The sequence below is a fragment of the Zootoca vivipara genome, chromosome 12 (assembly GCF_963506605.1).
Source record: "Zootoca vivipara chromosome 12, rZooViv1.1, whole genome shotgun sequence".
In the NCBI taxonomy this organism is placed as follows: Eukaryota; Metazoa; Chordata; class Lepidosauria; order Squamata; family Lacertidae; genus Zootoca; species Zootoca vivipara.
The window spans coordinates 50,267,413-50,293,187 of NC_083287.1; the positions used below are offsets into that span (position 1 = coordinate 50,267,413).

Genomic DNA, 25,775 nt, shown 5'->3' on the forward strand with positions numbered 1-25,775 from the left:
GGGGATGTCATCGCCCCAAGTGCACCAGTGGCAATGGGAGGTAGGGTTTTTCACTCCCAAGACAACACATTACGGCACACCTAGATGGAGTCAGTTCAGCGTTTGGGTGTTGTGTCAGCAAGGCCTCCCCTCAGGTCTCCTTCACATGTAGAATGAATGGGCATGAGGTTGCAGCATTGCGCCCACAGGCTCCCCCCCCCCATGAAACAGCACACATACAACTGTGCACATTTGGAAACCATGTGCAAAGCAAGTGTACAGAAACCTAGTGCATGTGAATCAGGCCTTGGTATGGTAATGGCTGAATGTTAAGGGAAGGGTTAGTCTTCTGAGCAATTCCAAAAGAATACAGGTTTAAAAGGAATTAGATCTTCTCCAAGTCAGTTCGCAGTAAAAACACGGAAGGCTAAGCACGCAACAAGAACAGATCCAGCTACGTTGAAGCCATTTGCAACTGCTGACTCAAAGCAGTGATCAGCTCTTTAATGCATAAAAGCTTTGAGAATTGCAATGGCAAAGTCTACCTTGAACAGGGGTCTCTAGGGTGAGAGTGGGCACAGCCACCTGCATTTATTCTGGAGGAGCCCTATTAAATTCCACGCGACTTCTACAGCGTAAGTGATTTGTGGAAAGCATCCTTGGCGTTCTCCTCCCCAGGGTCTTCTAAAGCAATACATCGTCTGTATATCAGCCCTTGATACATTTGGGGTTGGTACAATTAGGATTAAATTACTGTTACATCATCAGACTTCGCGAAGAGTAATCTCTCCATCAGCTTCTAGGAAATCATGGCTAGAAAAATTGCCCAGGCAAATTAAACAGAAGAGAAATGCCACCTTAATACCCTGGTTCAAAGCATCTTCCTTGTTCCTTAAAAAAATTCTTGCAACTCTAAGGGCCATTTCACACATTACAAGCAATCTAGGGTTGCCCTATTCCTTTAGGTATTCATTTTCACCTTTAGCACCCTAAAGAATTTGAGAGCAGGTTGTCTTAAGGACCAGCTGCATCCATATGAACCTGCCTAGGTTGTAAAATGGATTTTCAGAGACCCTGTTCTCTAGACCACCACTAGACTATCTTTGATAGGCAGCAACCAGAGATGGGGCTTTTTAGTGGTGACTCCACATCTTCGGAATTCCATCCCCAGGAAAATATGCATAAACCAATCAATGCTATAAACACAACCCATGCTCTTTCCGCATTACATCCATATTTCTGGATTGCTTCTTGGTCTGTTTATTGTATTATAGCAATGGCAGCAACATGGCTATAATAATATATACACATCATGGTGATTCTTGATATGTTTATCATATTCCAGAAGATGCTGTATCAACAAAACATGCAGTGGCTATATTGGTCAGACAGGGAGGTCGAAAGTGTTAAGTTCCTGTTTGGGCAGCAACCAGTGGTTTTATGTCTGTTATTCTGCAAAGTGCCATGTACATGACATATGTTACATAAAGAATAACAGTGGTGTATAGAACAGCTTTCTATCCAGTTGTTTCTGCTTTTCATGTATCGTTTCCAGATGAGCAATTGAGTTATGACTTTGTATAAGCATTGTTTGTGCTTGTAGGTAAGCCATGAGCTAGGGTTGCCATGATTCAAAAAGTGAAAATCTGGACACAAAAGTTGTTGAGCTTTTTTAACTTTTGCCCAAAGTTCTTGAGCTGCTTTTGCAAAATCATCATCATCATCAAGTTTTTAGCTATGTTTAAAGAGATTCACCAAAATGTAGACTTCCAACATAGGTACATCCAGATTTCCCCAGACATTTTAGTCACTTCCACCTGGACACTGTTTCCAGCTGCCATATTCCAGCTATGTCCAGGAAATTTGGGACGTACTGCAACCCTAGATGAGCAACCCTTCTGCCTCAATTGAGAACAGGCCTACCTCAAATTAGGATAACTGGGATCCATTGAGACTGGGCTAGAATGAAACAATTTAAACTCAGACCCACTGAACACAGCTGCAGCCCAATCAGCAGCAGCAGGGTGGGGCCCAAAGGCCTTCCAGGCCCCAATTCCACCCCACAAAGAAACCCACTTTCCAGACTTAATTGGACAGGAAGGAAGTCTTCTGGCAGCAGGAGGGCTCAGCCTTAAAGTCTGGATGCTCTTCCAATGCAGACAGGAAGAATGCAGTTCTTCATTTTCCCTGGCTCAATCCACTGACCCAGAATGCACTGGTAAGCCCATTTCTCATGCTTCCTGCTGGCAATGAGCACTCCCTGCCCTCGTTTGCATCCCCAGGTTCCAGGAGATGTATAGAAGACTCCCCACCAAATTAGAAATCTGAAATAAGAACCAATAAGAACCTGCGTGAACCACCAACATGGGGGAAAGGTAAACGCTTGCCAAACTTCTTGGCTGGTGCATCAAAGGAGCCCTCAATTTCCAGACCAGAAAGAGCCAGACTCTGGTCCCATAGGGGCCAGCAAGTTATATTTTCCGTGGGCTTAAGCTCACTTCAGTGCAGCAAGGAAAGAATCACAGTCATCACAGCAATGATGTCCATGTCTGAGAGATGATTCTAACATAAAGATTACGATAACCTTTCATAGATCCTTCCCTATTCATGCAGCTAGAAAAAAATGAGCAGTGCTAAAGGTGGTATGGTAAAAAAAAAATGGCAAGTGTTCATAATGTGAGGGGTGGAGTCTCCTTGGATTCCTCAATAAGAGAACCATTGCTTGGTGTCTGAGTGACACTGTGTGCTTGGCGAGCATCTACACATTAGACCTCTTGCCTTTGTCCGTAAACAGCTGGCCATCTCTAGCTTTGTCACTTTTAGGAGACACTGCCGCTTCCCCCTCAAAGGCGTCATCAAGTTCTCCAGTAACACTGCGGTAGGATGGAGGAATAGATTCCAAGGATGTTGTGTGGGACTTGTCTGTGTCTGTAATATAGTTTTCATTCATTAGCTGTGCAATGAGACCTTCTTGTTCCGGAGCATCTTCGTCAAGGATATCTCCATCGCTGGTTTTGTGTCGGTGTAAGAAAGAGGCCTGCTTCATGGAACGCTGGAGTAAATGATGCCGGAAGGCCTTCTGTATAACAGCGGCAGACGCCTCCTCGTATTTCCACCTGAGCGTGGTGGTGATTGGTTCGTAAGAAACCTTGGACGGGTTTGCTGCCATGAATTTCTCCTCCATTTGTTGCTTAAGGGTGTCCATCCCCTCAGAGTCTCCAAGAACCCTTTTGGTGAAAGCAAAGAGGATGTCCAAGCAGTGGATCCTATCCCCAGATACCATGGGAAGATCCATGGCCATCAGCTCAAGCATGTTTGGCTTCTGTATGCGCAAGGGCTCTGCCAGAGCATGAGCAAAGTTAGAAAGTTCGGAGAATGTAATAAACTGGGTGGCTTTAGGGTCAAACTTCTCCCACACTTCATAAAACATTTCAAAGTCATCGTCACCTAAAGGTTCAGTGCTCTCTTCTGTGGCAACATTGAAGTTCTCCAGAATAACTGCAATGTACATATTTACAACTATTAGAAAGGATATAATTATGTAAGTAACAAAGAAAATGATGCCTACAGCTGGGCTCCCACAGTCACCCTTGGAGAAAGTTGACGTCATGCCGAGGTTTGGGTCACAGAATGGAGGCCCAGTGTTCAATATGGGGTTGAGGAGTCCATCCCAGCCGGCAGACGTGGTGATTTGGAAGAGACAGAGCATACTGTTGGCAAAGGTCTCAAAGTTGAACATGTCATCAATCCCAGACTCCCTTCTGACGTAGGCAAAGTTGGCCATGCCAAAAATGGCGTAAATGAACATGACTAGGAAAAGCAGGAGGCCAATGTTGAACAACGCAGGGAGGGACATCATCAAGGCAAAGAGAAGGGTCCTGATGCCTCTGGCAGATCGGATCAGGCGGAGTATTCGCCCTATTCGCACCAGACGTATCACCCGGAAAAGCGTAGGTGAAAATGAAACCACAATGCCGGAAAGCAGGCTGCCTGAAGGGGAGAAATAAGCAACGGAAATCTTGAATGAACTAGATGGCTGCTCAGCAGGCTAATCCTTAATTGTTTAAAGTTAAAAGAAGTCCAGCTAGGGGTCACTTCTGCATTTTCTATTGTATTCCTAATAAAATGTTGTTGCTGGTTTCTGATTCCTTCCTGGGGGCTTTTAAAACATAGTTTTGGAAGGGGGAGTCATAGTTCTAAAATGCCATGTAATTAATTTTGGGCACAGTTCAGCTAGAGTTGAGCACTTTAAAAATCCAGTTTCTCAGGGTTTCCTCTCTGGTGGACTCCATATGGCAACCTCAGGGGACACAATCCCTCTTTGGCCACAGCTCCGAGGTGTTCCTGGGACACCATACATTTGACATATGTGGCTGTCCCTAAAGAATTATCAGAACTGTTGTTTGCCCCCTGGCACAGCTACAATTCCAGCACCCTTAACAAATTACCGTGTATTGGATTCTTTGGAGGAAGTCGTGTGCTTGAAATGTAATTCAAATTGTGGTGTATGTGATGAGGTTTAAAATGCTTCAACTCTGGTTGGGTTGCTAAGAGCTAAGCAAGAGCACATTGTTCTGTAGCGACTTACCAACAATTGACATGATCACGACCACCAGGTCAAAAATGTTCCATCCGTTGGTGAAGTAGTAGTATCTCAGAGCCACCAGCTTCATAACACACTCTATTGTGAAGATCACGATAAAGAGGATGTTTATTTTGTTAAGAACAAATGTCTTCCCTTCGGACTGGTCATCTGACTCCACCATCATCGTGACCATATTAAGGCATATGAGGGCCATGATGGCAACATCAAAAGCTTGGCGAGTTACGATGTCGAAGAGGAATCCTTGGTATTTGTTCTAGAGGCAAGGGGAGAAAGATTCTCCAGGATTTGATGTAGAATCAATACATCATGTTATCCTTCAATAATTTAGTCAGGACAACAACTTACAGTATATCAAAATTTGCTTAAACCAAAAAGGAAGGAAGGAAGGAAGGAAGGAAGGAAGGAAGGAAGGAAGGAAGGAAGGAAGGAAGGAAGGAAGGAAGGATCAAATATCCCTTTCAAGTGGAAAGAGGTGTCTTTCATTTGTTATTGGGGGCCTTTCCACAGCAAGTGGAATTTCGAGTTAAATGTAAAAAAAGAGAGGATATTCTGGCATTTCAATGAGAATGATGCAGTGCTGATGCCATGAAAATCCTTGCATGACTGGGCTGCATTGATTCCACAATAAACTCACATCTGGAAGCACCCTGAGTCCCGTCACTGCTTCCAATATACTGAAGGAAATGTGAGATTACTTACAATTTATCCAATGGAAGCATTCACTCACTGCCTTTAATATTTCCATTTAATTCCCTATTGCAATAACATACCAGAGTGCTCTTAATTTTCAGTCCCAAGATTAAACTTTGTATTCGCCAACTAAGTTTGCTCTGCATCAATCAGTCTATTAATCATACATTAGCAGCCTTATTCCTTTTTACATTTATGTTCGCCTATTGAAAGTCTTTCATCTAGAACAGCTGACATGTACTCACCAGTGGCCGTGGGATGGGTTTTTGAGGTTTCTTGGACCCCAGTTTTTTCATGGCGTTATAGTATTTTTTTTGTTCCTCCGTCATGAAGATGTCTTCTCCACCAAACTGCAAGGAGATAAGACAACTAACATTATTGGGTGCAGATTATATATTGTTTGGCCACAAGAGGGGCCTGAGCACCAGAGCACTCTCCCCTCCTGCAGTTTCCTGCACAACTGGTGCTCAGAAGCAGGCACCTCCTGTTCTAATGCTGCCTTTTGCCACAAAAGAGCAAGCACAGGGCTGATTTCCCATTTGGGATAACAGATGCTCTAGGGATGTTGGAGAATTCCAACAAAAAAGGAAGAAGAAATGTAAAGGGCTTAGTTTCATGCATTCACCTGGGATCAGAAACGGAAATCAGTCAACGAATTCAATTGGTGTCTGTTTGCATTTTTAATAATAATAATAATAATAATAATAATAATAATAATAATATATTTATACCCCAGCCACTGGGCAGCTCCTAACAGAATTAAAACCTCAGACATTAAAAACTTCCCTAAACATTGTTTCATTTCCTTTACATTGAAATGAATGTGAGTGGGCAGCAAGAGGAATAACATAGAATTTGGAAGAAACTGAACTGCAGTAGAACAGAAATGGCACAGAATGTGAGGGATATAGGTTGGAATGGAAATCACTGCCTTCTTACATCCCTAATCTTTCTGCTGTTTTCTTTCCTCAGAGAGGCTTATGTTGTTGTTGTGTTGTTGTTGTTTAGTCGTTTAGTCATGTCCGACTCTTCGTGACCCCATGGACCATAGCACGCCAGGCACTCCTGTCTTCCACTGCCTCCCGCAGTTTGGTCAAACTCATGTTCGTAGCTTCGAGAACACTGTCCAACCATCTTGTCCTCTGTCGTCCCCTTCTCCTAGTGCCCTCAATCTTTCCCAACATCAGGGTCTTTTCCAAGGATTCTTCTCTTCTCATGAGGTGGCCAAAGTATTGGAGCCTCAGCTTCATGATCTGTCCTTCCAGGGAGCACTCAGGACTGATTTTCTTAAGAATGTAGAGGTTTGATCTTCTTGCAGTCCATGGGACTCTCAAGAGTCTCCTCCAGCACCATAATTCAAAAGCATCAATTCTTTGGCGATCAGCCTTCTTTATGGTCCAGCTCTCACTTCCATACATCACTACTCCAGGAAAACCATAACTTTAACTATACGGACCTTTGTCGGCAAGGTGATGTCTCTGCTTTTTAAGATGCTGTCTAGGTTTAGATAAGAGGCTTATATCTTATCTTAATGCTTCAGTGCTTAAAGGTAAAGGTAAAGGGACCCCTGACCATTAGGTCCAGTCGTGACTGACTCTGGGGTTGTGGCGCTCATCTCGCGTTATTGGCCGAGGGAGCCGGCGTACAGCTTCCAGGTCATGTGGCCAGCATGACAAAGCCGCTTCTGGCAAACCAGAGCAGCACACCGAAACGCCGTTTACCTTCCTGCTGCAGCGGTACCTATTTATTTACTTGCACTTTGAGGTGCTTTCGAACTGCTAGGTTGGCAGGAGCTGGGACCGAGCAACGGGAGCTCACCCCGTTGCAGGGATTCGAACCGCTGACCTTCCGATCAGCAAGCCCTAGGCTCTGTGGTTTAACCCACAGTGCTACCTGCGTCCCTAAGCTTCAGTGCTTAGGTTAGAGATAAAGGATCTTTTTAGCTGTTATATGTTGTCAGGTGACTGGCAGGTGGGCGTGGTTCTCCCAAAACAGCCTGTGGGCCCAACAGAAAGGCCTGCTGGGTCTAATTCAGACTAATTAAGGTCAGAGTTTCCCCATCAGAAGCATGAATTTTCTTTCACTAATAGATGCTGGTCCAGTAGAAGGTACCCATCTAACTAGTCTGATTCTTCAAGGGTTCACTTTCAACAGGCGTAAGGAAACAGAAACACTTACCTTTTTCTTTTGTTGATTAAAATTATCAATAATGACGCCAACGAAAAGGTTCAGAGTGAAAAAGGAGCCACAGATGATAAAAATCACAAAATAGATGTACATATATTTGTTAGCTTCCCATTTGGGCTGGTATTCCACCTGCAAATATGAAAAGCACAATGAAACATGATTGAGAAAAGGAAATGAAAAAAAAGAGAGAGAAAGGCAATTAAAGTGGGTATGTTTGTGGTGACCCCTTGTTAACATTTTTCTCATTGGTTGCTGTACCAAGAGATGGTGGATGCCTTTGGAGTTAAGCAGCTACAGCCCTGTCTCTGAGCAATTATTCGGAGAGGTTTGCAAGAGGGAAGTAGACATTTATCATGGGATCACTGAAGTTGCCCTCTGGCTCATTTATAAATCTCTTCCCATTGCCACAGTAAGTCACTTATGAATCTGCTTATAGCTCATTCTTTCACTAAGACAGTCAGAGCAGTTTATATATGGAGAGGCCCAGAGAGGCTCCCATCCAGACTGCTTCTAGGAGCAAACCTCTTTTGCTGCAGCAGTAGAACTGTGCCATGTACCTTTCATGGGGGAAGGAAAGCTTAACATGTTATTGCGGATGGGGGAAAAGGTTGGTTCAGTTTGCATTTAAAGGCAAACCTTTGTAATTTGCACTTTCCCAAACAATATGCAAACTGAAACACAGCCATCCTTCAAAATTCACACTTCTCCAAATTTGGCAATACAGATCTCCAACACGTGTAAAAAAAAATGCACATACTAGGTTAAACTGATAATATAAAAATGCTTATATTCATTAAAATAACATACAAACATGCATTATATTTGGGGAAATTGCTTTGCAAAACTGTATGTCTTAGGCAAACTTGCACGCAAACGTGGGTACATTAGGAGAAATTTGCTGATGAATTTTCAGGAGGATTCTGCAAAAAATGGAAACTTATGTGGAAATATGAAGAACAGAACGTAAGATTGGAAAACTGAGAAACTGAGAGAAACAGCAACTTAAATTTTCAGCCCTGGCTACCCATTACCCTCCTTATATATCTGTGTCATATTCCCCTCCCGGACCTCCCCCCCCCCCCCGTGGAGGAAATGTTATATAAATTTCCCAGTTTCCCCACTACAGATGGGAAATCTGTGGGGAGGAGCCTTAAGCAGCTGCTGCCGCTCTCAGTCACAACTTCCAAGAGAGACTTTTTACAGAGCTCTTGTGCAAAACCTACGGTAGTTTGGTTCCCTACACACAACAGATTTGTTGGAAAGCCCACCCCAGTATAAAACCGATCACTGTGGGAAAGCCTAACCATGTTATACTGGAATTTAGGGAAATGGCAGTGCCTCACATAAAAGTACAACCCCTGTCTGAGAACTTTACAGCTCCATTAGGCCTGTTTTGAATTGGCCCTTCAGGATCTCATACTGTGTGGTACTAAATTGCTTTGTCTCCTGTTTGGGTTTTCCTTAACAATACTTGAAAGACTGTTTTCGAGTTTTTGCCTGTGCTAAAGGCAGGCTAAATCACCCAGGGTCTTTTGCTGGGTCTTGAAAAGGCAAGTGTTTGATAATTACAGTTAATTGACACTGCAGGAGCAAGACTGCTATGTACAAAGCCAACCTCCCAGGCTGTCTGCCCAATTTAACCCCTTTATTTACAGCTTTGTTCTATGAAAATGATCACACTTAGGCACTCTGAGGGCCACATTAGATCATGTTGTGCTAAATGTTACCCTGCCTTGCTCCAAATCACTGGCTGCCATGGTGGGTGGTTCCGGGTAATAAAGAACACTTTGATGGCAAAAAAGGGTGAATTCTACTAGATGTTACTGAGAGAAATAGAGTACATTAGACTGGATAAGCCTGAGCTAGACACACAACTGTCATTTTCAGTGACAGCCATTAATAATAATAATAATAATAATAATAATAATAATAATAATAATTATTATTATTATTATTATTATTTTGTTTGTACCCCACTCATCTAACTGGGTTGCCCATCTGACTGGGTTGTATGTGCTTCCAGCATATACAAAAACAAAACATGAAACATTAAAAAAGCTTCCCTATACAGGGCTGCCTTCAGATGTCTTCTAAAAGTTGTATAGTTATTTCTCTCCTTGACCTCTGATGGGAGGGTGTTCCGCAGGGAGGGTACCACTACCAAGAAGGCCCTCTGCCTGGTTCCCTGTAACTTCACTTCTCACTGTGAGGGAACCACCTCTCAGAGCAACATGCCACACACTGACATTAATTTAGTTTGACTCTTGAGCAGGTTCCCTTACATTCCTATTCACCACTGAGCAGATGAAAAGAAGAGAAGAATGAGCATGTACATTTTTGTGACTTACATCAGTTGAATCTGCAGCTGCGTACATTATATCCATCCAACCTTTGAAAGTTGCCTAGGAAAAAAACACAGGCTAATATAAATATGATTAAAGTACTATGAATATGATTAAACCACAGGTGGCGCTGTGGTTAAACCACTGAGCCTAGGGCTTGCTGATCAGAAGGTCGGCGGTTTGAATCCCTGTGACGGGGTGAGCTCCCGTTGCTCGGTCCCAGCTCCTGCCAACCTAGCAGTTCGAAAGCACGTCAAAATGCAAGTAGATAAATAGGGACCGCTCTGGCGGGAAGGTAAACGGCGTTTCCGTGTGCTGCTCTGGTTCGCCAGAAGCAGCTTTGTCATGCTGGCCACATGACCTGTGAGCTATACGCCGGCTCCCTCGGCCAATAATGCGAGATGAGCGTGCAACCCCAGAGTCGGTCACGACTGGACCTAATGGTCAGGGGTCCCTTTACCTTTAAAGTACGTCAATAGGTGTGCTGAAAGAGGGTGGGTGGGGGAAACCAAGTGAATCTTTTTTAATTCTTTGCATCAGTCTTCACTCAGAATATATTGCGCAGATATCCACACCTGCCTTTGAGTAAACGTAGGCCATTGACCCAAAGGATGCTGGTTTCTTAGATATCGGTATGTCGCCAGCCCTGCTCGGCTCAAGCTGTGAAGCACCAGCATTGATGAGCTAGCCAAATGTCAGTGGTAGAAAGCATGCTTTGCACACAAGACTCTTTGATTCAGTCCCTGGCATCTTCAGTTGATAAACTTAAGTTGCAAAATTGGGAAAGACCCTCACCTGAGACCTTGGGAGAGCCACTGCCAGTCAGAGTAGGCAGTGCTGTTCCAAATGGGTTTGGCTAAATCAAGCAGAGTTGACAAAAGGTGGTGTTTGAGAGCTAATAGGCAAAGTAACAAGCCACCAGGTCCAAAGGGCATTCCTGGAGTCCTTAGAGGATATTACTAATGTTTTGAGCACAGTATGTTCAATATTTAACATGTATTTTTAAACAACTTGCCACAAAACAAAGGATTAGAAAGTAGCTGTTTGTTTGTTTTGTTTGTTTGTTTTGTTTGTTTGTTTGTAGCCATAAAGATTTCTAGACCATTCAGTCACAAAATTCTCTATGTGATATACACATAATTAACTTATGGCTATAGTTATTATCACAGAAGAACAAGTGTTACTTAGAAAGAAAGAGAATGGATTTTGAAACAAGGATCTGAGGGAGTTATTGCAGCAACTGCAGCTATCATAAAAGTCTTGCTTTTAGGTACCACTGAAGGCCACAGCACCAACAGTGAAGGTAGAAAGAAAAGAGAGAATGGGTATCATAGAATGCGGAGACAGATGCATTGTGCTATAAGACCTACCACTTGGAGAAGAGCCAGGTAGCCAGAGCCAACATTATCAAAATTCACTTTAACTGTAGTCCAATATAATATCCCATCGGTCCTGTTGTGCTCCTTACAGTCACTGAGGTTAGTAATTATGGTCTCATTTATGCTGGCATTTTCCTCAGTCATGTTAACGCATTTTCCAAACTTTCCTGCAAACAAGTTGACTCCCACAATGCTGAAGATGAGCCAGAAAATGAGGCAGACCAGAAGAACATTCATAATAGATGGGATGGCGCCCACCAAGGCATTGACCACCACCTTTGAAAGGTGGGGAAGAAGGGAAAGAGAAAGTGAATGAAACGATTTTTTAAAGGTCATAATAAAAACGTAACTTTAAAATGAACAACTTACCTCAAATAAATTAATATTCAATAATCCACCAGAATATAATAGTACACAATGAAATTAAATATCAGCAAACAATATTTAAACAGAGATTCACTCTTAACAATTGTAATAAATAACTCTCAAATTATAATCCATAAAAATATCAGCAAGTCACAATGCATAAAATACCACAATACATACAAAACAAAGACACACAACTTATAATAATAATAAAAAAGCAACCGTGAACTTCACCATAATATATCTAAATAACAAGAAGGGGAAAAAATTCCAGGGCAATAAACTGTGCCTTTCAACCTCTCTCCTCCCACACACACTCCCAAATATAAATCTTGGATTCAGAGTGCACACTGAATGCCCCTACTCAAACCCATTCATAGGAAAGCTATGTCAGATCAGATCAGCAGAAGTATATTTAATCTCAACAAAGCACGTTCATGTTGAAAGGGCACTTTAATAAGTTTACTAGTCCTTGCCACTGCCATCTAGACTCAGTCCAAGCATGATAGATACAAGTCAGTGTTCTCATGCAGTGTTAGAGATCATGATGGGGCATAGAGAAGGAGTGGTCTCTTAGGTATACAGTATTTGAACCAAGTGGTAAAGTGCTTTAGAGATGAGAAATAGCACCCTGTGTTGCACACAGAACACAGTAGGGAGCTATTGCAGGTGATGGGACACCTCAGTAAAGAGGTGACTTATTTCAAGAATGTGATGGTGCTACAATCCATGGAGATAACTTGGTGCCATTTTGAAATGTGTGCTAGCATGAATGTCTTCTGTATCACAGCAACAGGCTGCTCTTCCCCTTGGAGTAAATCTGATTTTCTAAGTAATTTGAAGAACATGGTTTGATCTCTGCAGCCTTAAATCCACTCCCATGGTCCCCATACTCTAATGTTTCCATACTATTTACCGTCAAAGTTAACTACTGTGTTGTGGATAACAAAGATGTCTCCTGGGCATCTATTGCCACTGCTATTTTTCTAGAAAAAGAGGTGCTGGAACTCACCATGAGCGCCTTCCTTGTTCTCTAAGAATGGCAACGGCACCCACCTGAGAGGGGCTGGAACTGAGTTTTGGTGAGTTCTGACTGAAAAAAGCCCTGTCTATTGACAACAATATAGAACATGTTCATAAACCTCTCATGACTCCCAGAAATCTTTGATGTGCCAAATGTGAATCCCTGTTACAATCTCCTTTACCACCCCCTCATCACAATAGCCTTCTGTCAGAGATGCTGATGCGGCTACTCTAGAGTAACGACTCCTCACAGCATAGTCCTTTTAGGCTTTTATTAAGTGCTGATTATTTACAGTGCTCGGAGCGATCTATATACATGTTGTCAGTCAGGTGTCAGTACCTCCGAATGGAGGTTGGCGCGTTTTCCTCCAGCAAAGAAGCTTGGGAAGACCCAACCTCTTCCCACGACGTTTCTTGCGTAATTCCGGGGTCGGCGGGATCGGTCTTCCCCCCTTGCTCCCCCCCTTCCTGTCCCACCTTGGTCAATGGCTCCGCTACCTTGCCTGAGCCTCGGACACCACTTCCTGAGTCTCCGCTGGAGGCGGAACTCTCCCTGCTTTCCCTAGCACTTGGCGATGAGCTGGTACTTAAGATGGGAGGGACCTCCCGGTATCCCCTGTCCCTCACACCTTCAAAAGAAACATTTTACAAACCAAAAGCCTTTTCATAGGGCTAATGTTCAGTGGTGGCGTTCATTCAACTTACCCTCATCCCTTCAAATCGTGACAGGGCTCTTAATGGCCTCAAAGCTCTTAGGGTTCGGAGAGACTTTATGGGACCCATATCAGATTGTCCAGCCAAAGTTGCTACGAGGGTTACTAAGGAGACCTGCAGAAAAAGTAGCGAGGGGAGATGTTAAGTAGCAAAAGCACAAAGGAACAATTTCACTACCGTAAGTATCTTAATCTGCCTCCTTGCCATGCACAAACATTTTTCATACATGCTAAAGCACTGCTTCAAAATGAAAGCATAAAACCGTTTTACAGAAATTGCAGGGCTTCCCTTTAGGCAAGGAAAGTGCAAGAAAGCCCAGTCGCTATACCTTGGAAGCTAACGGCACCCATTCCACAGAATGGTTCAAAGGCAACACTTACATCTACAATTATGAAATCAAGCCAGCACCAAACATTTGTGAAATATTTGTGGAATCCATAAGCCACCCACTTCAACAGCATCTCCAGGATAAAGATGTAAGTGAACAATTTGTCGGCATAATCCAGCATGGTTTTAACATTTGGTCTCTCACTCAAGTGTATATCTTCAAATGCCTGGAATAAGAAAGTTAAGATGTATCTTGCTACTGTTCAAGCAGAATTTTTAATTTGCAGACGTCTTTACAATCTTTCCTTAATTGTGTGAATGTACTGCAAACCGTATAACACGACCCTCAACTTTTCCAGTTAAAATACAGAGTTTGGGATATACTCGCCGTATAAGAAATACGACCAGGCGTATAAGACCCCCGACTTTTGAGAAGATTTTCCTGGGTTAAAAAGTACTGTAGTCTTATACGCACGAATATACAGTACCGTGTTTCCCCTTTTTTAAGACGTAGTCATTATATAAACCATAGCAGGATTTCTAAGCAATTGCGCGATACAAGCCATACCCCGAAAATAAGACATACTGATAGACCCTTCACCCACTAGCAATAACCCCCCTCCTGCCAGCCAACTCCCCCCTTAAAAATCTCTCCCCATTTTGCTGTCGCTCCACAGACACGTATTTCCTTTAAAAGCTTGTAAAAATGCACCGAACAGCCGTAGCTGCTGGCTGCCGAAGCCTTGTGATTTCCCTTCCCCGTTTCTGAGAGCATTTTTTTAAATAAAAAGATCCAAAAATAATTTTTTTAGCCAAGCTGTGTAAGCTCTACTTGGTGAAGGGGAGAAAAGTGGGGTGGGGAGGAGATGAAGGCACGAGGAAGAAAAGAGGGGCGATTGAAGAATGCAAAGGCTGTTTTCCCTTTTAGGGAGAGACCTCCGTGCGCGCGCCTGTCTCTCTCCCCCCCCCTGCGTCTCTCTCTCTCTCTCTCTCTCTCTCTCACACACACACACACACACACACACAGCCCACCTCTCGCTTCCCCCCACCTTTCCCTAAATTCCCTTCCATTCAATGCACGTTGATTTCCTCTTAACGGGAATCTCCCGTGTCTGATTGTTGTCTCATCGCTTTTACCGGGCATAAAGCAGCCTTTTAAAAATCCTGCTGCAGTTTTCTTTCTACCTTATGCTGCTTGGTTGTCTGTGGAGCTGCCCCTTTAAGGATTTGTAAGTAGTCTGGATCGCAGTCCTTGCCTTGGGGACTTTTATTTATTTATTAAGGACTTTTTCCTTCGCTGTTTGCGAGCTGCTAAAAGGAGCTGCTAAACGCTGCTTTACACAAAAGTTAAACTGCCGGTCCTAACAACACGTGCTTCCTCACCTCGCTGGCTCAATTGCTTCTCAATTGCTACCATTTACCAAGTCAGCAATCTTAATTGCTGCTTAGCTGGCTTCTTTGTTCTCAGCAGGTAGCTTCTTTGCTATCAGTGATAGCACTGCAAAGTGCTATGTTGTTGGAACTTCAGACAGTCTTGCAGTCTTGGGCAGCTGGCTGGTAGAGATCCTTACTTGCTTTAGGTATAGGCTACTGCTAGGACTGTATCACACAGATAGATTCCATTATACTGGTTTAGATTTAAGAAGCTCCAGTGTAGCAGATTGCTATTAAGTGAGTCCCCACCTTGGAGGAGAGAGAGAGCAGCCCTTCGCGAACATCCCAGGGCCGGGGAGAGAGGGCTGCACCAGGGACGCACACACCTCCCTTCCCTCAGACTCGTAATAAAAATACCGGTACCAGTAAGACATCCCACCAAAAATAAGCCACCCTGTGGTTTTTTGAGAAAAAAAAGTAATAAGACGGTGTCTTAAAAAGGGGGAAACACGGTATATATCTCCATGAGAACTGGGGGGCACAGACACGACAAATGAGTGATCCCAGGCAATCATGTACTAAATGCATGTTACAATACTGGCAACCCATAACATGAAATACTCATGGTGGCTTACAATAAAGTAGAGATACTTAAAATTCTCTGCACCTGAATTTTTCCTGGATTTTGTTTGTTTCAAACTATCTTACCCAGGTTGTGGAACAATACCAATCTATTAGCAAAAACCTGCTATTCTTCCATGCTGACTTCCAGATTTCGCCTGGACCACTGCCAATGTGACATTTTTTAGTGGTTTTCAGTTCTTTCCAGCCATTATATGGGATAGCTCAGTCGGTAGAGCATGAGCCTCTTAATCTCAGTGTTGTGGGTTCGAGCCCCACATTGGATGAAAGATTCCTGCAGTGCAGGGGGTTGGACTAGATGACCCTCATGCTCCCTTCCAATTCTACATTTCTATAATGTAATGCCTTCCTCCTCTCCAGGAGGAGAATGTGCACATGTATTCATCAATATTTATTTAGTTATTTGTTGTATTTATTGGCTGCTCTTCTTCACTGAAGATTCCAGAGTGGCATACAATAAGGTTGCCATATTTAAAAAGGGGGAAATCCAGACACCAAAGCTGATGAGCTTGGGGGGGGGGGAATTTGCCATAAATAAATTGATGGTATACGTGTTGGCAGGGACTGCCTGACTTTTGACTTGCATCCTGTGGTGAGGCAATCCGCTGCGGCCACTGGCGCGCTGGCCTCAGCCGAGGCGCCAAGACTGTGCTGCCCTCTTCGCTCCGAAGCTGCCCCAGCACGCTGCTGGCACAAGCACGGCATGGGGTGAGCACAGCTCCCCAGAGCCTCCAGCTGTTTGGGGTTCAGGGAGATGGGATGGGGCACAATTTCCAGCCAATCCCAGGCCTCTGCATTCCTCACCAGGTTGCCTTGCTGCGCTTCCAGCCGGGCATGTGGCTAAGTCTGGCACAGGGCACAGAAAGGACAGCCAGGGTGCTCTCGGCGGTCCCACAGGGAGGCTCAACAGGGGCCTCGGGCTGCCTGCCGGGGTGAGGCCGTCCTGGGCCAGTGAGGCAGCCAGCAAAGAAGGCCCATCTGCCCCTGATCGGTGGGCAAAGTGGAGCGTGGCACTGCAGCTGGACTCCTTTTTCCCTGAAGGCTGGCGTGCACACATTTGGAGTCTCCTAGTTTCCCCATAGTGAAGTGTCCCAGCACCGACCCCTCTCAGAAACCCTCACTTGAGGCAACCTTCCCAGGAGCTGCAGGGACCCCAAGCCCCACCAGGAGCTCCCTGCCCGCAGCTCTGTCTGTCTCAGCACTCTGCAAGGGCAAGGGAAGGGCCAGATTGGATGTGTGGGTCCCCTCAAGGAGTTGGTCCGCCTGCCTCGACGGAAATGAGGGGCGCCTGCCCAGCCAGGCTCTAGCCAGGCATGTGTGTCCCCCCCCTCCCCCCTCACTTAGGACTTTGCTTCCTTTTCTGCCTTCCTTTCGCTGCTGCATCTGTGACTGGAGCTATTGGGGAGGCTGCATCGGGTTGCCATACGTCTGGGTTTTCCCATTCATTTTACCCCTTATCGGAAATTCTCCCCAGACACAATTTCCGAGGGCCCAATCCTGACTATGTCCGGGGAAACCCAGACGTATAGGCAGCCCTACATACAACAACTAACCAGCAGGTGACATGATCATATAATTCATTAAAATAATGAGCACATTAAAACTACTAAAACACTTGACTGGTGAAATACAGTACAGAAAGGAATCTTGATATGGTGGCATGTGCCATGCTGGTAAAAGAATAACGGGTCCACCATAATCTCAGGTAAATTTGGCCTTCCAAACAGTAAGGTAAAGGTAAAGGGACCCCTGACCATTAGCTCCAGTCGTGACCGACTCTGGGGTTGCGCGCTCATCTCGCATTATTGGCCGAGGGAGCCGGCGTATAGCTTCCAGGTCATGTGGCCAGCATGACAAAGCCACTTCTGGCAAACCAGAGCAGCACACGGAAACGCTGTTTACCTTCCCGCTGTAGCGGTTCCTATTTATCTACTTGCATTTTGACGTGCTTTCGAACTGCTAGGTTGGCAGGAGCTGGGACCAAGCAACAGGAGCTCACCCCATCACAGGGATTCGAACCGCCGACCTTCTGATCAGCAAGCCCTAGGCTCAGTGGTTTAACCCACAGCGCCATCTGGGTCCCTCTCGCGCCACCTGGGTCCCTCTCCGCCACCTGGGTCCCTCTCCAAACAGTGTTCCCAGCCTAATAAGATTAAATAAATATCCAGTGGTGGTGGTGATAGAGCTGCATGAGTATTTCCCCAAACTGAAAACCTGATCTAAGCACCCAGTCAGGCTTCATTCTCACTGCAATCCTATGCACTCTTACCTGGAAGTGAGTTCCCATTGAATTCAGTGGGACGTATCAGAGCAGACATACATAGGATTGTACCGATCAATGGTGACCATCTGGCTAGAGCTCCAACCCCCAAATCAACAAAATGTGCCCCCCTGTGTTTTGCCAGCATTATTTCATCTTGGAATGGGGTGGTGGTTTAGAAATATAATCTTTCTTTTCTCTGCTCTGTCCAGTGTGCCACTTAAGCCACATTTTTTTGCGTGTGAGAATCAGATTAACATACCAGAGCTCCACTGCTCAGCAGAATCATGAACACAATGAAGCTTTCAAACCAGTTGTGCTCTACAATTCGGTAACATGTTTTTCTTAGGTTCCACCATAATCTGCCTGGAAACTTTTCAGTGTTCACCATACACCAAGGATAACGCTGAGCAAATTCTGAAAGAGACACACAATAAATAATAACCCGCATTATGGGGTTGGTACAACCCTTGTACAAGTTAAACAGTACTGCTGAGGGAGCTGACAGAGCTGGACATTTTAGCAATTAATGAAAGCTGGTGATCCCCCTTCCCCATCACTGCTCTCGCTTACATCCTTGTCAACAAGTGGAAGCATACAAGAGAAGACAAGAAGCACAGGCTGGCCATTTTGAGTTGCAGCCCAGTGATTCTGAAATTATGTAGCCCTGCCTAGAATAAATTGATGAAGTGCATCCTTACTTTTGGGGAAACAATTATCTGGCTCCATGTCCTCAGCTAGTTCAGGGATCTGCTTCAGGAATTCTTCTGAGTTTGCTAGGTCCACAGTGCTGCCTTCTGAGCAACTGATAATGTCAGCTCTCTGCAAAAGAAAAATATAGCCTTGAATTTTCTTTTTTTACCAGGCATTGTCTGTGGGTTTTGCCTAACAGGAGTGCAGCTAGAATTGTATATTAATGTAGTTAGCAGCCACATGTGGATTTTAAGAAACTTAATGTTAGGCATATTGGGAGGAGTGATTTTCACATCAGGACCACGGTGCATGGGAATGGGAGATTTAACCTTTCAATTCCTAGGTGAAATCCTGACCAAACCCATCCTCCCTGTACCACAGTGCAACAATTACCGGGAGTCACCGGAGTCAATAGGAGGATTTGTTTCCCCTATGGCTAATTTTTGCACTGGGAGGGATGTATTTTTGCCACAATGATAAGGGTTAAAGGATTAAACCTCATCTCCCCACATGGTATGGTTTTGGTGCCTGGTATTAAATTAAACAAAATCAGTGACACGCTTGCTGTGTATTAATGTAACACATATAAATTTCTGATCTATAATATCCATTTCAGCACCAAAAGAGGGGTTCAGAGGCCCTGAATCAGCATGCCTTACCCCTCAAAACAAGCAGGCAGGCTAACTAACTAACTAACTAACTAACTAACTAACTAACTAACTAACTAACCAAACATCAGATGCACACAGTCAAAGGAAGATACTCAAAACAACCTGCTTGAGTTTCAATTCAACACATTGAATGGTGACGTTTCTATTAGAGTTGTGACTTTGTTTGTTTCGTCCCAATTTCAATGCAACCTTTTTTTTTACCCAGTTCTGCAATCAGGGCATTTCATCATCTGGATTATCATTATCTGCTTTTGCCTTTCGTATTGGTGAATAACTTTTACCTCTTTTTGTTTTGGTGCTGAGGACCCAGCTTTCCAATGCATACTTATTTCCCCAGGAGAGGAGATTTCAGATGTTCGGCTCCAGGCATCGGAACTCTTGCTCCGCTCTCCTCTCAATCGCAGCTGGTTTTCCTGCTGAAGATAAGCCACATTCATCTGCACTCAAGACCATGCCACTTGTATTTGTTGTTGTTTTTTCAGGGGGGGGGGGAGAGAGACCTTTCCCTCCTACTGTTAGTTAAAGCCATGGGAGCTAAAGAGAGATGTATTTCTGTGACTCAAACAAAATTAATGTCAGCTGTAGGAGAGTGGATTCTAATTGTGGCAGACTGTGATTCCCCCCCCCCGCACCCATTTCCCAGTGAAAACCTCTTGCCCAAGCTGGTATTTGCCTTGCAGAGGGAAACATACAGGTAACCATAATGTAGTTGTATGTTGTGCCTCGCAGGGCAAATAGCACTGGAAGAGGACATTTTCATGCAAGCATGTAGGAAAAGGATAAGGCCTCTTCCCCTCCCACTACATTCCTTATCAGAATCCCCACAGCCCCTGATCTCCCAACATCACATATAGTTGGCCTTCCGGCAGGCAGCAAAGCCAACAGCTTTATCAAGCACTTCCTGAACCACGGTTCATTGTTGGTGAGCTGTGGTGGGCCTATTGGGTCACATTGTCTATGAGTGGCCTGTACCAGGTCTCTAGGTGGAGTAACTACAGCACACAAGAGAAAGGCACTTCTGTTTCCCTGGTTATTGCTTCTTCTCAGTGCCATTTTCCTTCTCCGCCCTGATCCTCAGCCACTGCCTCTTAATCTGATTGGCTGCAGCCTCCCATGTGGTTTTGTTTACAAAAGTTACCAGGTTAGATTAGCGTCGTGATGTTTCAGGATGTGATCAGTCAAATTTCATGGGGATGCGCGGGGGTGCAGGGAAGCTGTGCTAGGAAATGACGTGAACAATTAAGAGCAAAAAAGGGTGTATTCCATATTGAAAGAAATACGGGGATGATGATGATAGGAGGAGGAGGAGGAGGAGGAGGAAAATGGCACACAGGACTGCATTGAAACAGCCTATGAGCAAAGTTGAGGGAATGCAGCTGATAACACTGTTAGGGCAGAAGCTAAACCAGCTTCTTGTTCCTCATGAGGTGACCTTCTACCAGCCCAATCACATCATTGGTTCTGCTTCTCATTAATTCTACAGTGTGACAGAATGTTCAGAAAGTGGGACAGAATATTGAGGACTGACATTAATATTGCTGTCTCCATTTCTGCCTGCTGCAATATTTGTCCGCCTTTCCTTGAACATGGAAATATGGCCTTCAGCTGACTCCTTACCTTCTCAGTATATTCCGTCTCCATGGTTGCCCCCTGCTTCTCACCAGCATCTTCAGAACCCTCGCTATCGGACTCAGGGGCAGCAATAGGAACACAGACGAACACATTGGGGTTGCTGATGAAATCATCCGGGATAATAACTGAGCACCTCTCCCCATTCTTCTCGATCTCTCTGTTACCATGACTCTCCTTGAAGTTCGGGAGATCTTTTCTAAGCTCCAGCCCGTTCTTCTCAGATTCACATTTTATTTTCTTCTGAGCGGCCTTCCGCTTGTACCCAAGAGCTTTGAAACAAAAAGCCAACATTGCCTGTTTTGCTGCATGCAACCCTCGATGGATCCGAGCAAAGGCAATTTTAAGGTTGTTCGTTTCTCGGTCGTCTTCCGGGAGTTGGAGGAGGTTGTCAGTGCTGAACGAGTTCAGCAGCAGGGCAATGAACAAATTGAGCACCTCAAAGCAACAGGAAGAGCAAATGTTTAACAACATTTCTAGCATGATTGTTTTGTTTTTTTCTGAAGAGAGATGGAAACAACCAATTCTGGCGTGGCCGTGACAAGGAAACTAACCAACAGCCAGGGGTGGGCAAAATTTGTCAATTTTGGTTTCTCCCAGTTTCTCATTTCGTCAGTTCTCCACATTTCCACATCAATTGACATGTGGGGGGGGTTTACTTAAAAACAGCAACCATGAAAATTCATCAGCAATTTAGCACAAATTTATTGTGATATACACACTTTGTATGCAATTTTGCCTAATATATGCATTTCTGGAAATCGATTTTCTGTAATATAATGCATTTTTATGTTAGCTTAATTAACATATGCTTTTTAATGCACATTTTACCCTAGTTGTATGCACTGTCTACTCTTAAAATGATACTTCTGTTTTCATTCTTGTTAATTCTTCCCAAACTAGTTTTAGAGCATAGGTGGAATGAACAAATATTGACAAATTGGAACAGAAAATCTCCCTACAAAGCCAGGTAAGAGTGAGAGGCAGGTAAAGATGCTTTACTTCCTTCTCCTGTCTCCTTACTGTATTATGAAATTTCATTTCATTTCCCAATGGCTTGAGAAAAGACTGAAAGATGTGAGAACATAAGAACAGTAGAAGGGCCCTCCTAGATCAGGTCAATGACCCATCTAGTCTAGCCTCCTGTTTGCACAGTAATCAACCAGATGCCCATGGAAAACCTGCAAGCAGGACCTGAGTACAACACACACACACCTTGTGATTCCAAGAACCTGGCAGAAGAAGCCCAGGACAGAGCCTAGGGCTTGCCGATCAGAAGGTTGGCGGTTCGAATCCCCGCAATGGGATGAGCTCCCGTTGCTCGGTCCCAGCTCCTGCCCACCTAGCAGTTCGAAAGCACATCAAAGTGCAAGTAGATAATTAGGTACCGCTCTGGCGGGAAGGTAAACGGCGTTTCCGTGCGCTGCTCTGGTTTGCCAGAAGTGGCTTTGTCATGCTGGCCACATGACCCGGAAGCTGTACGCCGGCTCCCTCGGCCAGTAAAGTGAGATGAGCGCCACGACCCCAAAGACATCCAAGACTGGACCTAATGGCCAGGGGTCCCTTTACCTTTACCATTCCACATACTTGTCTTGTCTTCTTTTAAAGATACAGTAGAAATTGGAGTTCTTGGTAAAGTCCAGAAGTAAACGAAAAATTGCAAGAACTCGGGCCAGAAAGGATAATTTTGAAATTATCCTTTCTGGCCCGAGTTCTTGCAATTTTTCGTTTACTTCTTTTAAAGATACAGCATGAGGATGGACTTTTCAAACACATTTCCCCATTTCATTAATAGCAAAGCAAATTTTTGATAAAAAGAGGAAGGAAACCAAAAGGTATCTGTAAACTCACCACTAAATTTCCAATCACCATGACCATCAAGAAGACAAGTAAGCACAGTGATTGCTCATTGACTACCATGCAACCCCACATGGTTTCAATCCATTCTCCACACAAAATTCGGAAAATAACAAGGAAGGAGTGGAAGAAATCTTGCATATGCCATCGTAGTTTGCAGTCATCGGCCAATTTCTTACAATGAGTCTTATAGTTGCCCCCAAATAGCTGCATTCCAAATACAGCAAAGATAAAGACGATAATGGCCAGAACGAGGGTGAGGTTGCCCAGAGCATCCACTGAGTTTAAAATTATCTTAATAAGGGTATTTAAGGTTGGCCAAGACTTCGCCAACTTGAAGACTCGCATCTGTTGGGGAGGAAGGTATTGTATTGTTAGATAACCAAAGGACAGAACAGTTTGGCAGTTTCTATTTTTTTGTAACCTTCAGTTCTAACTCTGTTTATCCTTCTATTCAGCTTCAACTTGCCTTTTTGTTCTCTTTTAAACATGTTGTTATTTATTATGTCCGACTCCTAAACTGTGCTAACCGTAAGTACAATTATTTTTTAAAAGCCATGTTCAAAACTCATCATTTGAAGTAGGCTTGTTTCAAACAGAGCATAGTTATGATTAACCACAGTTAAGGTTCAAACAGAATGACAAGCTGTAGTTGATCAAGAACAGAAGCAGAAGCTTCTAGGTCCTTGCAGTTGATCATGAGACTTGCTACAGCTTACTCATATCACAATGAACCATAGTTTACCATGACATACAAATATAGCCACTGTGTTTCACTAATTCAAACCACAGGTCCATGTGATCCATTGTCCTCTATTCTACTTGTATGTAGCTCTGCTAAGTGCCAATTAAAAACACAAAAACTAGAGATGCTAAGGATTGAATCTGGACCTTCTGAATGCAAAAAAAAAATTAAATCTGCATTTCTTGGGGCACAATTTCAGTGTGTTCTGGCTCTTCAGAATCCCAGCAGAGAGTTTCCCTAACCCTAATACCCAACTCTTTCAGTGACTGAACACAAGACTTTCCATGCACAAAGCATGAACTCTACCACTGAGTTGTAGTTCTTACCTAAAACTTTGTTTATAAATTGCATCAACATATGAAGCTGCCTTATACTGGATTAGACATTTTAGCAAAGTACTGTCTATTCTGGTTGACAGTGACTCTCTGAAGTTTCTATCACAGCGGTTGTTCACTGTTAACTGCAGATTTGAGCCCAAGACTTTTAGTTGCAAAGGGTGAGTTTGAGTGCAAAGGTATGGGCATCCTAACCTAATAAGACTGCTGGGTTGCAGCCATGGCGATGGGGCCAGGAGGTACAGAAGATTATCTGGAATTTAGGTTTTCTCCAGCTAATTAAAACACCCCAACAACAATCAGACTTTGGAGCTTGTTGCATGACAGCTTTTATTTTTTTACAAAACCAAGATCTTGCTCTTAAAAATTCTGGTAATCAGTGATGGCTGATTCCATCTCAACTCCTGAGGCCTCCTCTCACCTTTTTATTCCAAGTTGGGTGCCTAGTGAAGAAGAAAAAGTGGCAATTTGTGCCACTCAATGTGAGGTATTGGGGTGGGAGAGGAAGAGGATTATCGCCTTCTGGTTGGCCGTTGAAGAGAGAAGGATGTTGGATTAGATGAACTTTTAGTCTGATCCAATAGGGTTCTCCTTATGTTCTGAAGCAGCAGCCATGCTGCATAAATGTTCCAGGAATAAATGAACATAGGAAGAGTCCTGGTGGATCAAAGCAAAAGTCTTTTTAGTGCAGCATCCTGTTCCCACAGCAGCCAAACAGGCTATGCCTATGGGAAGCCCCAAAGCAGAACATGAATGCAGTAACACACTCCCACTCATTTCCCCCTAGCAACTGGTATTTAGAGGCATGCTGTCTGCGATGCTGGAAGTAATATTTGGCCATCGTGGCTAGTGGCCACTGATAGCTTGTCTCCTTCATGTCTCTCCCAAGCAGCACAGCACAGGACTAGGCCTTAGGCAAGTATTTTCAACTCCCTCCCTGGTCCTGAATGCACCGGATTGCCTTGGGGAAGTTGCTGCTTCTTGCCCTCCATTTCATCTATCTGAAAATAACATCCCTCACACAGGGCACATCTGGAGATTAGCAAGTTAATTCTCTCACAGTGCTCCACAGATGTATAATCAATAGTGATCTTCTGCAAGAGATGTAGCTCGCGGGAAATCCTGTCCTATATGTCCATGGAAAAAGATAGGAAGGGAGAGAAAAAGAGAGAGCGAGGAATTACCAGCCTCAAGGTCCGTAAAACTGTAAAGTTTCCTTTCCTGCTGCCTTTTTTCCCTGATGCCTTATTCTCTTTGGGTTCACTGCTCAGTTCAATGATGCTTATGAAGACAATCACACTGTCAAAGATATTTGAGCGCTGCTGAAAATAATAATAGGGATCCAGCGCAATGATTTTCAGGATCACTTCTGCAGTGAAAATTCCGGTGAAAATCTGCAAAATAGAAGTGGAGAAGTCAAATCGGTATGTTCCAGAATCCTCTCTCCTCATGCTGGGTTAGGGACAGTTCACATGACAAACAGGCACGTTGAGAAGTCCGCAAACCCTTCCCGGTGGGCGCTATTGTGGTCTGGCACTCCCTCCACCACCCTTCACAATCAGATGAGGGAGGCCCCTTGGGCTGCCTCCTGGGCAGCAAAGGAGGTCCCTGGGCTGAGCTTGCTGCCCAGGCAACAGATCCTGCCAGCTCACTCAATCAGCCAATTGTGAGTGGGCAAGGGGGCAGGCCACTCCTGGGACGTGGGCTCAGTCCGCTCCCTGGGCATATAAGAAGAGCATGTGGCTTGTCCTGGCAGCCACTCCTAGAGTCAAAGTGAATGGCAGTATGTCTGCCACCTTTCCTTTGGCTTGCGCTATTACCGTAGACGACATTGTGAGATTCATAATATTGAATATAAATTAGTTTTATTTGCAGACGATATTCTTTTGTTTATTCCTTACTATTCAGGCTAGTATTCCCATCTTGATGCAAACAATAATGCTTTTGGTAAAGTAT

At 44.2% G+C, this 25,775-nt stretch overlaps 1 protein-coding gene across 1 annotated transcript in view; it reads right to left on the bottom strand.

The window, feature by feature from the left end:
• Positions 1-1,769: 1,769 nt before the first annotated feature.
• Positions 1,770-25,775, bottom strand: part of LOC118092095 (sodium channel protein type 5 subunit alpha-like) — a 49,180-nt gene continuing 25,174 nt past the window's right edge. The window contains exons 14-27 of the mRNA XM_060280925.1: positions 25,084-25,213; positions 25,004-25,047; positions 22,734-23,087; positions 20,864-21,320; positions 18,152-18,306; positions 13,667-13,840; positions 13,278-13,400; positions 11,175-11,459; positions 9,803-9,864; positions 8,230-8,287; positions 7,454-7,591; positions 5,521-5,625; positions 4,568-4,838; positions 1,770-3,969 (exon numbers count right to left, since the gene is read on the bottom strand). Coding sequence (XP_060136908.1) covers positions 2,738-3,969; positions 4,568-4,838; positions 5,521-5,625; positions 7,454-7,591; positions 8,230-8,287; positions 9,803-9,864; positions 11,175-11,459; positions 13,278-13,400; positions 13,667-13,840; positions 18,152-18,306; positions 20,864-21,320; positions 22,734-23,087; positions 25,004-25,047; positions 25,084-25,213 — 3,588 coding nt within the window. The 3' untranslated portion in view covers positions 1,770-2,737. The remainder of the gene's footprint in view (positions 3,970-4,567; positions 4,839-5,520; positions 5,626-7,453; positions 7,592-8,229; positions 8,288-9,802; positions 9,865-11,174; positions 11,460-13,277; positions 13,401-13,666; positions 13,841-18,151; positions 18,307-20,863; positions 21,321-22,733; positions 23,088-25,003; positions 25,048-25,083; positions 25,214-25,775) is intronic.